The following is a 15001-nucleotide window of genomic DNA, read 5'->3' as shown; positions in this document are numbered from 1 at the left end:
AACAAAGAATCGGATGCTTGTTTTAACAAGTAAATTCCTCAACGGAAAGCCTTTTATATTTATATATATATATATATATATATATATATATATATATATATGCATACAGGGTGTTCACAATTTTTTGAGTTTTATAAATTCATTAAAATATTTTAAGTGCTATCAAAGTAATTTTTTTTAATTAATCGGTTATTATTAAAATTTTATCAACTATTATTTATTTATTTTTTTTTTATTTCAGAAAGAAATCAGAAAGATGAAATAACAGATTTCTAAACTGTCGGTAGAATAAAGAGATTGTCATTATACTGTCAGACAGGAACAAAAACAATTCATAAACATTTATTCTTGACGAAAGAAGACAGTAGAATTGACTGGACATATTTTTTTCTCTCGCACTTCTGTCTGACAATGCAAATCTCTTTCGGACAGGTTGAAAATCGATTATTTCATTCTTGTAATTCCTTTCTGAAATAAAAAAAAATAGTAAATATTATTAATCAATCATAACTGATTAATAATGTAAAAAAATATTAGTTTAATAGTAATTTTTAAAATATTTTACTGAATTTATAAAGTTGTGGGTGAACACCCTGTGTGTGTGTGTGTATATATTCTGATATTTTTATCCATTGTATTAATCCAATGAATCCAATAGAGCTATACAATTAGTATAAATTGTTATTCATACAAACATTTTGACTACATATGTGCAAACATGTTCCAGCTAGTTTTATTTTAGCTTACAAACATCAGACCAAGTCTTTTCTCGTGCCTGAAGCTTGTGATCATACTACAGTTTCCCAGTTTTTCACAGTCTTTTGCATTATTGTTGTATTCTGCAAGATCTTTCAAGCTGCACTGGTTGGGCAGTAGAGGGCAAGCTTTGAAGCAAGTAGTTAAAATGGAAACAATCTTAGAGCAAACAAAAAAAAATGCATAAAGCTGAAACATGTTTGCTCATATGTAGCTACAATAATTTATATATATATATATATATATACATACATACACACACACACACATGAAAAATCAACCTCTCAATATCAGAAATAGATGTAATCCAAGACAGCAGATCTTAGATACAAAGGACTCAATATTCTTTAGACAGAGCTTTGTAATAATAAATAATGAAAAGGGACTTATCTTAAGACTTTACTGCAGTTTCACAGTAGTTGTGATAAGTATTCTTATTGAAGACATTAATAATCAAAATTACCATGAAACTGCAGTAAAGTATTAAGCTAAAGCCTTTATCTATTTTTGTTATATACATAAAATATTTTATATTTAGTTTTTTTTAATGTTTTATAAATATAAACTTATAAAATAATATACATATTTCTTCATTATTTATTTCAATAGTGCTCAGTACTCCAGTAGAGTTTAGTAATACTGGAATATACTTACAGCAAGTAATATTATATATATAGAAATTTAAGAAAGCCAAACTTTTTTTTTCCAAATAAATTATTTACCTTAAAGAAACGGATGTACAAGCTTTCAACCATATAAGATTTTTTCCAGTGTTTCGTGTTAATCATTTTTTAGTCAGATATAAAAGTCACACAAGAATAAAAGTCTGTGAAAAGTGTTGACTACTGATGCATCAAAAGTACCAATATTATTTCATTAATCATGACATGTTAAGCCACGTGTGACAGAAGAAAAGACAGACCCTCCATGATCAACACCCGAGAGATTTTTATATTTCTGATGAAAAAATGATTAATAACAAAAGCAAAAATATCACATATTAACCTCTAAAGAACAATGACTGAGAATATGAAATTGACAAACAAACATTAATAAAAAAAGGAGAAGGTAATGCCTGAGAGAATGGCATCATGAAGAATGAACATATACTATACTGCCTAAGCGTGACATACATGATTCTTGGTCCTTTTATATATGAGCTGGAATCTCTTGCAATGTTCAAGAAGTAACGATAATTCTGTGTAGTTATGCTCCTAGTCCTGAACAGCATATTAACATTTTTGCTTAATTCTTAATTTCTAAACTAAAGTAATATGTTGTTGTTCATGGATGAACAGTATAACTATGTAAAGACTGCAAGTTGTATATATTTGTTAAATATATAAGATAATTCCGATTTATTATTGTTATCAGAAATCTCTACCAAAAAGGTTATTGAGCATTGCATATGTACAAAAGTTTGCTGTCTTGATCACGTTCACTTTTAGAATTAATATATAACTGATTTTGATAAGTTGATTATTATGCTCCTATTATATACAGATAAAAATGGACTGCAGCTCTTGTCTAAAATTTGCCCTATATTAAAAAAAAATGAAAGAAAAATCTGTATGATGTATGTACTCATAACAAGATAAAAATATCATATATTCCAAAAATGACGTAAATTGATCAAGTAGTTTTATTTTTATAAAGAAAATCATTTTAAAGCAATTAATGGGAATTTGTAGGCATTACAACATAAATCTCGTAAGTTTGAATTATTGTTCAGTTGTTTCTTGACTTTCATTTTAAAATGATGGGCAAGATAGTCTCTCTATAGTCACTCATAAAATTTGATTATCTTTTATAAAAACGAAACTTAAGTGATTTTTAAAAAATGAAATTTAAGTGATTTTTGGAATATGGTATTTTTGCTTCATCTCGAGCATATATATCACACAGTTTCCTTTTTTTGTTTTTTAATATAGAGGGAATTCTGGACAAGAATCTGAACTACTTACCAAGTATCAATTTTAAAATGTTTCATCTAAATAAAATGTTATATATATATATATATATATATATAAATCTTCCAACTGAAATAGGGTCCAGATGAAATATTTCTAAAAACTGATAAAATGAAAAAATACTGAAAAGTTTTTGCTTAAAAAGATAAAAAAATATGCTACAAGAATATTTTCACATTTAGTAAAAAAAAAAGAGAGAAAAAAAAGAAATCTTAAAAAAAAAAAAAAAAAAAAAAAAAAATTTTCTTTCAACATTCCAAAGTTAAAATAAATAAGGAATCTTAAATCTGTGATTTTTGAAACATTCTTTGTCCTCACCAGCATTTTTTTTTTCATCGAATGTTTTTTTTTTTCCTTCTTGATTCGATATATTTTTTTTGCATTGCCTCCTCCCCTCAAATGATTGATGAAATATTTTTCTCAAATTTAAAAAAAATTTGTGGGGGATGGTCAAGTTGTTGTTAGTGGTGATGAAGAGGGGGAAATCCAATTTCAGCAGAATACAAATTTTTGGTGAAATACTAGCCACAAAAGAAAAGGTTGTCAGTCTTAGCTCTGTGTGTGTATGTGTGTGTATGATAAATAATCAATGAAAATTTATTCAATGGATATGATGTTTCAATAAAATTTTATATCTTCTTCAGATATATAAAAGTCAAGGGGGAAAAAAACATTCTTGTTCAGAATTCCATCTTTATAAAAAATTAAAAATAAAGAAAAATCTGTATAATGTCATAACATTATACAGAAAATGTATTCCCCCAAAATCCTGTAAATTAATCAAATAGTTTTATTTTTATACAGAAAATCATTTTTAAGCAAATAATAAGGATTCATAGGCATTACAACATAAATCTCCCAACTTTTGAATTATCGTTTAGTTATCTCCTTTGTTCTTTGATATTTCTCTTTCAAAATGGCAGGTGAAACAGTCACTCTTTGGATATTCATAAAATTTGATTTTCTTATGTGATTTTTAGAATATGACATTTTTGTTCTGTCATGGGGAAATGCATTATACAGATTTGAGAGAGTACAAAATCGACTTTGCAATCTAGTGGAGAAAGATCTTTTGTTCTCTACAGCCTCTGTCTCACAGAAAAGATGCTGCTAATCTTTCTCTACTCTATTGTTATTTTTATGAAAGGTGCTTGACTGAGCTCTGATCATTTCTTATAAGAGATTCACAAAAAGAACTAGTGGTACAGTGGTTCTTTCCAACAACTTATGTTTGAAACATATTGCCAAAGAACTACTTCTCTGTAAGATACAACCAATGTTGCCAACTGAGATTTTTTAAATCTGAATCAGAAAACTACCAGATTTTTGTAACTTTTCGTACACTATACAGAAATATTGATAAGTATATATAATATTCTCTCACATTCCTTATTTTGTCTTTTAATCCCCACATTTCATGAGTAATATTTCTGACAAAGGGGGGAAACTTGCTGTTTTCTGGATTGGAATCTTGCCATATAACATTTATCACCGACTAGCTTTTGATCTTGAAGTGGTAATTTCTTTTAGCTCCTTACATCAAGTGGCTTAAGTCTTTGAAGTGTTTTCCGTTAAAAAAAAATGTATTTTCTTTGCATAATTTTATTTTAATGTTATTTAAATTGTTATTTATCATTTGAATACTATTTATATTTAATTTAGATGTAAAGACAAACAAGGGAGGTAATTCAGGAAAGAGTTAATTGTTTAACTAATAAAGACAAAGGATTTATACATTTTTGCTTTTTTTACGGTGCGTGTGTGGGGGGGGCCTGGCTTATCAAGACCCAAAAGCCCTTTGAGGATAAAGGTTAATGAGTGTTAGGTTGACGATGAGACAACACCGTGATGATTGGTAATTGTGGAACTGGGATAAGAAGAGTGTATGAGGTCAGGAGAGTGAAATCCAGAGAAAAATACAGGGAAAAAAAAAAAAAAAAAAATGAGGGAGAAAGTTATTTTTTCTATAGATAATTTTTGTTTTAATATTATTTAAATTGTTTGCCATTTTAATATTATTTATATTTAATTTAGATGTAAAATAAAAAAAAAAATAAAAACACAGAGTGTGTAATACATGAATGAATAACATATCTGACTAATTGAGACAAAAGATATATAAAGTTATGGTGGATTAGGGTTTATGGAGTTAGGGTAATTAGAGAAAAATACAGAAAAAGGAATGCATTTGGAGGTAGAGAGTGAAAGGGAGAAAACATGATATTCAGAATGAAAGGGGGGGAATAGCAGCTTTCTTTCCACCTGATTCTCATTAAATATACTTTTTCATTTGTAACATTTGCTCCAAAGTAAAAGCAGCTTTTTTTCTCTTGGCTTTTACATATCTGAAGAAAGTACATATTGTACCGATACATCATATGAATTGAAAAAAGTATACTTCAGATAAGTTTTTTTTTGTTAATGTTATATATACATAGACATGCACACACAAATATGCACAGCAAAATGAATTCACATGTAAGCTCGTCTGTGAGTGTGTGCATATGTGTGCAAAATGTAAGAGCTAGAGTTTTGTCCGTTTGTCAGCCTTAGCTCGTAAGGGCAAGCACCACCAAGGTATCATCATTGCACGACACATGCCTGCGAATTGTCCCCTAAACGACCAGCAGCTTTTGCAAAACAAATCGCTTGCATCCAATTATTCTGTTCGAGTTCATTCTCCGCATGAATATAAAAGGCACGGCGATGATTTCGAGGTTTAATACGGAATGCATAACTCTTTTTGTCCATGTGTGTTTCAGAGATTTCAGCATTGACCAGGGAAATTCTTTTTGACGTGCTCTGAAAAATAATGAAAAGAGAAATGTTTAAAGTTTTTTTTTTTTTTTTTTTTTAGAAATTTTCCGAAAAATATGCAGAAATCAAAATACAAGTAAAAAAAAAAAAAATATAACCAGATTTATTTGTGACAAGTAGGAAAGCCCGACACCATCCAGGATTGAATAAGAATCATGAAGGTACTTTTCACTATGCTCATAACACAGTATTTTGTTTAAAACAGATTCATTGGTTTTTAGTAATCTTTTGATTTTATATATCTCAAATATTAAAAAAGAAAAAACATTAAAAAATAATATAAAGAATCTATATATATAAAAGCAAAAATGTATGTATGTTTATGTGTCTGCTAAAAACTTTTGACCGACGAAACAAAAATTCACAAACTTGGTATCATATTAAAGCCCCACTCTCCGGATGACAAATATCGAAAAATTAGTCCAAAAGGACCATCAGAAGTGCGTCAACTGATCGATTTCCTGCAGGGGGGGGGGGACCCAAAAAGTGACATTTGAATGTTAAACATTACATATTTTTAAATCGATTTATAACTGCCCCCAAAAAATACGGGCACCAACTCTTCTACATAAAGTATACACGTGGCCGTTTATTTTTGGGTCAACTTGTATTTAAAACCCGCTCAGTCATGTCACGTGATCTTGACGTCAGCAAGCTTTAAGGTTAAGTGGTTGGAGTTTGTTTCACCTCCGCATCAAGGCTCCTGGGTTCAATCCAGCCTCACGACCAAAACTATTTTTTTTCTTTTACATCTTTAGACACGTGGGCAACGTTTCTTTACTTTTTTTACTTCGCTTATTCTTTAGTTTACTTCCCCCCCCCCCCATACACACAGCGTTTTTTTTTTTTAACATCGTTTCAGGGTTATTACTGATCCCCCCCCATACACACACCAACAAACACCGCTTGTCCAATTATAAAGAAAATCAGAAAAATAAAACAAAATAAAAATCTGAAAACAAAACAAAAAAAAAAAATCAGAAAACAAAAAAATCAGAAAACAAAAAAATCAGAAAACAAAAAAATCAGAAAACAAAAAAATCAGAAAACAAAAAAATCAGAAAACAAAAAAATCAGAAAACAAAAAAATCAGAAAACAAAAAAATCAGTAAACAAAAAAATCAGTAAACAAAAAAATCAGAAAACCTTAAAACATGCTTTTCTGATTTTTTGTTTTCTGATTATTTTTAATCAAAAACCCCCCCCCCCCAAAAAAATCAGAAAACAAATTAAAAATAAAGCAAACAGCAAAATAAAAAGTGCATTATTTTTGTTACTGCAAAACAAAGCTAATCATATATTTGACAACTTAACAAAGCAGAAAAATTTAAGAACTCATTCAACCAATCATTTTATTTACTTTTCACACAAATAGGAAGACTAAAAAAAATGTGGGGAAAAAAGGGCCAATTTCGAACTTAAGAAATTTTTCTCTGAAAATTAATTATTGCATGCAATGGTCGATATAAGCTAGTATAAAAAGTCAGAAAACAGAAAAGTTTTTCTGATTATATTTGAAATCTTTCTCTCTATGTAAGCAGAAAAGAGTAGAGTTCTTATATGGCAGAAATGGGCAACTTTTTTGTTTATTTTATTTATTCTTTTAAAAAAAGCTGGCAGCACATTAATAAAAAAATAACAGCGAATGAAATAAAAAAGACCTTTTATTGAAGGTACTTAAACCATTTTCAATAAATAAGATCTCTAGCTGGACTTACCAAGTGTTCCCTGGGATCCAGCAAAGTCATTTTAGCTTTTAATTTTAATTTTTTTTTGTATGTTTTAAACTTATACAGAATCGTTTTGCACCACTTTTTTGTTTCCGTACATAGATTAAAGATAGAATGAAACTAAACTTTATGTCTAGAATACTCATTCCAGTTCTAATCAAAAGCCATTACATGATTTTGATGCTAGAAAAGGTTTAAAATTTAGGACTTAAAGGATCTTAAAAAATAACCTGAAATGACTATAGATCAAATTTAATGCAAATCTGAAATATTTGAAATTTTAAATTGGAGGTTATGTCCCCAAAAACCCTTTAAAATATTTCAAAGAAACAAATTTGGAAAAATATTTATCAATTTATCTACTGTTAAATTTTCACAAAAAAAAATTGCAAGTATCTATTTCGATGAAGGACCCCCCCATCTATTTGCCTTATTTTTTATAAAATTAAATATTACATCAGCCAAAATGATGTGAGAATATCTAAAATGAGTATGAATAATCCAAATGTTATTACTGTTTTTTTTTCTTACTATTGTATTTTTTAGTTTATTTGTAGAAATATTTTATGGTCACGAATCATAAAAATCTCATTTTAAAACATTTAATATTTATTTTTTAATTTTTTGTTTTGCCATTTGAAATTGAAAACAACAGAATTGTAATGCTGTAACGGTTAAGTAATAAATATAACATTTTAATGTCATCTCTGAAATGCAAACCCATCTTATTTTGATAATTACAGTCATGGCTACAATACATACAGGATGTTCAGGATAAATTTGATAATGTTTTTATATTCTCTTATTTCAGAACCATTTGAAATATTTAACAGCAATAAAGTTGTTTCTGTCCACGATTTTATATTTTTGTATATACACATGTCACATGAGATTCAGATTTGATATGGACTTACTTTGAACAGGAGGTATTAGTTGCAAAATATTAAAAAGACTTTGACACTAAATAACACACGCTTGATTGAAGATTTAAAAAACAAGCCAAGTATGCAAAGTGTATCCATGAGTGAAAAATTTACTTTCACCATGACTAATGTTTGCGCAAAATTTACAAAAAAAAAAAAAAAATCCAAGATATGATTATTGAAAAAAGTGCAAACAAATGAACAATTTTGAGGCATTTTACTCTATAATGGCCTCTAGAGCGGCAATCAGAGCTATCCCGGAAAATTCGTTCTAGCAAAAATTTACTTCCATCACGATTCATATTTGTGTAAATTTTTTTTAAAAATCCAAGGTGTGGTTATTGAGAAAAGTGCAAACAAATGAACGGACGAATGAGAGTGAATTACTAAGTCCAATCCATCCTTTGTTGGGGGACCAATAAAACAGTAAGTAGGAAATCTATGAAAATAATTACATACAATGGTTCAGTATAAATTTGATAATTTTTTGATATCATTTCATTTCAAAACTATTTAAAGTATTTAATAATGTTAAAGAAGTACAACGGATAATTGTTTCTGTCTACTGTTGGTGAGTTTAAGAGATGGAGACACACAGGTGAAAAGCACCAGAATATTCGAGAGTGGCTGGCATGATAATGATAATTTGCATCAAATTTTTTAAAAAGTGGAAAACTTGGTTACAACCCAGTGTTCCTTGAATACCTCAAAAGGCCATTAAATGTGAGCTGAAGAATTGCAACAGAAATGTGGAAGCAGTGGTGAGCAGAAAGTATATCTTATTGCTGCAATACTGCATCCCTTTGCATGTTTTACAAGTTTGTTGGTGCATGTGCTCTGATGAACTCATAGCACTTGTGCCCTCCACCCTCAAAGTACATAGTCCTGACTAACTTGAAAAGCAGCAAAATCCCACCCCTTCACTGTTGCGGTCACTAGATACCGGAAAGACTTCTCAAATAGTTTCTTCCTTCAGACTGCTAGACTTTGGCATTTCCTCCGTTTCCAGCTTCCCTGATGTACTAACCAAGAGAAATTAAGATTATCAACTCCTCATAGTCAGTCTTTTTTTAGACACCATCCAAATAGTAGTCTCTCATATCCAAGTGGCAATATGCCTTGCCCGGTGTGAAAAAAAAAAAAAAAAAAAAAAAAAAAAAAAGAAAAAAAGAAAGAAAGTAAAATAAAAGAAAAGAAAAAAACTTCAACTTTCCTTGAATATGTCAAAGGTCATTAAATGTGAGCTGGAAAATTTCAACGAATATGTGGAAACAACTGCTAGCAGAAAGAATAGCAGGTATTTTGTGGCTGTGCAACGAAATTGGTTGAAAAGCTATCAAAAAATAAAAAGTAAAAACTGCAACAAGATCCTGGCAAGACAATGCCGACTGACAAAGATGAACTCTAGAGTAGCAACGATAAAGAAAGCACTGACCGAGGATCTTTGCTATTCCTTACACAAGAGTTTTAAAGACCAACTACTCACTACCAAGGCCTAAGAGAACCACTTTTACAAGAAACTCAACATGGTCAAACATCCACTTAATTTATTTAAGTGGAGTAAATTGTATTAGTCAATATATACTTGTTTGAAGCTAATTATAAATTTTGATTGAAGTATTTATACCTGATAATTTGTAGGTTGAAAATCATAAATTTTAAGGTTATACTTAAAATAATTTAAAAAAAAAAAAAACCCGACTGATATAAATATATATCTCACACTGAAATAGGTTTTATTTTTCCTTTTTATAAAAACAATAGAAAAATAAAAAATTGATAGGGAGATGTTGAAATATATGTTAGTAGGACCCAATAGTCCAAATGTAATAACATTAGTAATGAATCTTTAGTTATAACGGTATACATTCATAAAACAAATTTAAAGTAAATTTATTGGACCTAAGTAGAATATTCAAAAATACATGTAAGGATAAATTTTAGTATATTAGAGTTCAATACATTATATTAGGCCAAATATATTTGTATGGAGCCAAATGCAATTTCTTAAGTAAATATCCCAGTAATTATTGAGTTGAATATAATAAATATTTAAGATTATACCTGTAATTAATAAAAACATGTATATAAATATATGTTAGTTTACACTGAAATTGGTTTAAAATATTCCAGTTGAAATAAATAGTAAAATCAATAAATAAAAAATAAATATAAAAGGTGGAAGGGTGAAGTTGAAAAAAATTAAATTAGTGAAATATAACCTTCATAAAATATAATTAATCAATAAAATATGTAAGGGAAAGAATACAGTATACTTTTAAAGTGGAATAGCATCCCTTGCACAAAATATAAAACAGAAAATAAAGAAATTAATGAAAATAAAAGGTTAATTAATTCTAATTAAATTGTATTAATGGAAGTCTGTTTTAACAAAGAAATATACCTAATAAAAATATTTATTTAGTGCAATAATTAGGTTAAGACTGAACATATATTTAGATTATACAAAATAAGTTAAATAGCGTAAACAAATTCTATGAATTAAAAATTAATTTTGTATAAAAAACTAAATACACTAGATTTAATCATTGTTAACATTATCCAAGACAATAAATATTAAATATTTATAATAAATTAAAAAAGTATCATAAAAGATACTTTTAGTGTTAATTATAACAATAGGACGACATTATATTAATATGTTAGTGAAGCGTGAATGACTCTGCATTAAAATCAAAGATGGCGTAATTATCATAAAACACGATTGCAACTACTCTTTGGATATTTTCAGATTTATGTAATCATGCCTATATTCTTTTTTTATTTTCTTTTAAAGCTAATGAGTTCTTATTCTTCTGATGAGACAGGGTGGAAAATATTTAAAAGATTGACATAATTATGTGATTGTTTCTGCGCTATGAAACAGGTGCTGTTAAGAATTGAATATTTTAACATGCTGAAAAAAATAAACGGTAAGATAAACATCATGGAATTTGGAATATAGATTTTTTGTTATATATATATATATATATATATATATATATATAGTAAATGAAGCTAATAAAGAATTTATCTTTAACAAAGCAAGCCTATCAAAATGGAAAAATCTCTACACAGTTAAGAGGAGCAATTAATTAGATAAAAAAAGAGGAATGTTTCTGATGAGAAATACTTAGCTTTGAAATGCCATGGCCTAAAGGGCTTTCTCTCTTCCTTTTATCTTCTTCCTTCCTTATTGATCCAATGATATAACAAAATTTTATGTAACTTTTATTCATCTTTTATTATATATATATATATATATATATACTAGCAAAAGTACCCGTCGTTGATTGGGTTCAAAAACAGCCTACAGAAAATGGACTCTGATTTATGAAAGTATGATAGGTTATGAAAAGGAAGAGCTGTAAAGAGATAACTTCGAATTTGGGGGTATCAAAACCAAAGCAAAATATGATGAAAGTAAAAATAAAATAGATAAACCCCATAATTTATTATACCATACTTGTTCACACTGAAACACTTATCACAATATTCTGTGGATTTATATGAAAAAAACGTTAAACTTTGTGACATATTTACATTCTATGGAGGTCAGGCGCGAACGAACACCCCATAATTTTATTATACTATATTTCTTCAAACTGAAACATAATTATGAAAGTATACTTACGCAGATAGATATGAAAAGTCTTTATTAAAGTTTGTGCCTATTTCCATTCTATGGAGGCCAGGTGCGAACGCAGACCCCACAATTTTATTATACTATCTCTATTTAAGTTAAAACATACTTATCAAAGTATTATTATGTACATCTATATCAAAAACACTTGTAAACGTTTTTTTTTTTTTTTTTAAATTAAAATTTTTTTTATTTCCATACTTTGTGGACCAGGCGCGAACGCAGACCCCACAATTTTAATGAACCACCATTCTACCAGATCAAACATACCCATTCCAGTGTCTCGATACATCTTCTATCATTATATTTGATCAGTTTTCTATAATAGTCAACCATATAAGAGCCTATTCGTGACCAGACACACACACAGACATTCAGCTTTATATATATATATATATATATATATATATATATTAGTGAGAGAGAGAGATAGATAGATTTCTTTGTACAAAATAAATTTAAAGAAAAAGAAAGAATTAAATTGAACTAAGTTTTAATAAATGTTATTTTTTCTTTCCCGGGTATGCCATTCACAACTTCCCGCATAACTGTAGTTAGATAAAAACATCAATTTCAGATCTCTGCCAACCTCCAATCCCCGTCGGATTGCCTCTGTGTTGCATCTGTTTTGTTTTACAAAAACTTTCATGGAATGTACTCCGATGAACATACAGCACTTGAACCCTCTCAACAAAATTACTTCCAACCAACCTGGATAGCAGCAAAATCACACCCCTTCACTGTATAGGTCCTTAGATGTTGGAAAATTTTCTACTCTAATAGCTTATTTCTTCAGATTGCTTGCCTTTAGAATTCTCTCCGCTCTGTTTCCCTGACCATAACAGCATAAAGAAATGTAAATGTAGTGTGAACAAACATTTTGCTGGCCAACTCCCCACTTAGGATAACCCTTTTTAAATCTGGCCCCTAAGCATAGTAGCCCTTTATGTTTCAGTAGAAATATGCCTTGTTCAGAATGAACAAAAATATAGGAAAAAAAAATTTCATCTCATCTTTTTGGATGGCAATGTGCCATTCACAAAAGCATTTTCATACAAAATTGATTTTGAAGATTACAAAATAAAGATGTGATTTACTGACAATTTTGTGATGCCAAATGTGTTCAGTAATAATGAATGTTGTTCCAGAAACTCTGGTTCACTATCAAATCAACTGAAAACAACCAGAGGAGAGACAGGTCGGGGTGAGTGGTAACTTAATACCCATCATTTCTCAGTCAAGGTTTTGTATAACTTTATCAAGTCTTATTCAATTTCCAAGCGCCTCTTTCCTCTCAAATTGAAAAAAAAAAAAAAAAAAAAAAAAAAAAAAAATCGGTCTTCTTTTGCAGACATCTCTGAAAACGTAGCTAAGGCTTGCTAATGTGGCACTGCTAAATTTATTTGTTGTAGAATAATTTGTGAAAGCAAAATGAAATGCAAGCTTTACATCAAGCGAAGGAAAAGTATAACACACGTGTGGAGTTAACGGATTTATTATTGTGACTGAAGAAAATATTTTGCCACAAAACCAGAGTCAGTTTGCTTTAAGCAGTAAACTTACAAACTATATAAGTGTATGTATGTATTAGTGGTGGGACGATTAATCGGAATCGGAATCATTAATCGTAAGAATCGTGTATTTTGTGAGGTATCGGAATCGGAATCGCATCGTTAAAAAATACCTTAATTTTCCGATTCCTTCATTACAATTCTTTTAGTCTGATGTTGAAAAAAAGAAAAAAAAATCCTGATATTTCTAACTGCAAGAGAGAAATGTAGCATGTTATAAAAAGAAACCAAAGAAATTCATTATTAACAGGGCAGTGCTTAGTGCCCCCTCCCTTACAAGGTTCATTCATTCAGATCTATTGTGATCAAAACTACAAAAGAGTTAACTTGAAAAGAAGTATGCAGGGCTCTACATTGCAAGTAAAAATTTTAAAAAATACGCTTATCTTTTTGGCGACTGTTTTTTTTACTGACAAATCTTCTAATAGTGAATGAAAATGCTTTTTCAACTTATATTTTCTTAAAACGAGCAAAGTCAAATTATTTAAACAGTAAAAGGTTTAATAGAACAATATACTTTTTTCTTTTTTTTAAAAGAAGGCTTTTGAAAGAAATATCTCTAAAATGAAATTGATCACGTTGTATTATTTCGCAAAATTTGGGCAGTAGTCGGCTTCCTTTGAAGTTTCAAAAAAACCGACCCCATACCTATCCCTTCCAAACCTAAAGTTATTAAATAACCCCTTCGTTAATTTAAGGGTAATTAATTCAATTCAGTCAAGTTTTTTTTTTTAAATTTCATTGAAATAAAATCCATTTTTAAAATTTTTTTTTCTCCAGAAAGATAAAACCCTGAATTTGATTATATTAAAAGCAGAATAATATAATCTTTTTTCTAGAATTTTAAATTGAAAATTAAAAAGTGTTTGACACAGTTTTTTGCCGACCGAAAAAGAAATTAATATATATATATTTTTAAAAGGTGTTGTAATCAATTAATTTTTATGTCTAAATAATATTTACGATTAATTAAATAATTTCATTTTAAAAAGTATTTATAAATAGAATTTTACTTAAGACTTATAGTTTAGCAATATTGAACCGCATCAACCATGTGTGAATTGAACACAGTCAACCAAAAAAAAAAAATTCAAAAGAAATGCATATTTGCATTTCATTATGTAAACTTTTATACATTGGTTTCAAAAATTAAATTCTATAAGTTTTTTTTTTTTTTTGTTAACTACTGGTTGGTACAATTTACCGCTCCATCCCTTTATAGTTTTTTCTTTTTGTCTTTTTTAGCGGATTATTTTCAATTAATTATCTAAATAAGTGACTAGCTTTAAAACAAAATTTAATAGTAATTTATTTGTTTACAGATAAACTGAATTTTCTAATATGGCCTCAAAGTCCAAAAAAAGTCTTGCATGGAAACTTTTTGAAGTTGATGAAGATCATGAGTTGAAAGCCATTTGCAAAGTCTGTCAAATTAAAATATCGCGAGGAACAAAACCATCTAACATGACCACAACCAACATGTTAAAACATTTAACTATGAAGCATCCAACTGAATTGGAGGAGCAAAATAAAAAAGAAAAGGAACAAAAAATTACCAACTAGTCACTCAGAGCAGTTTTATTAGTGAGGG

General features: G+C 28.8%; 1 protein-coding gene across 1 annotated transcript in view; it reads right to left on the bottom strand.

Moving 5' to 3' along the window:
* Positions 1-5046: 5046 nt before the first annotated feature.
* Positions 5047-15001, bottom strand: part of LOC145260516 (uncharacterized) — a 134349-nt gene continuing 124394 nt past the window's right edge. The window contains exon 2 of the mRNA XM_080118649.1: positions 5047-5528. Within this exon, the coding sequence (XP_079974775.1) occupies positions 5310-5528 (219 nt within the window). The 3' untranslated portion in view covers positions 5047-5309. The remainder of the gene's footprint in view (positions 5529-15001) is intronic.

The sequence above is a fragment of the Euprymna scolopes genome, chromosome 36 (genome assembly GCF_053919585.1).
Source record: "Euprymna scolopes isolate OS-2025 chromosome 36, ASM5391958v1, whole genome shotgun sequence".
NCBI lineage: Eukaryota > Metazoa > Mollusca > Cephalopoda > Sepiida > Sepiolidae > Euprymna > Euprymna scolopes.
Note: the sequence above shows the minus strand (reverse complement) of the source record. Positions and strands in the feature narration are given on the sequence as shown.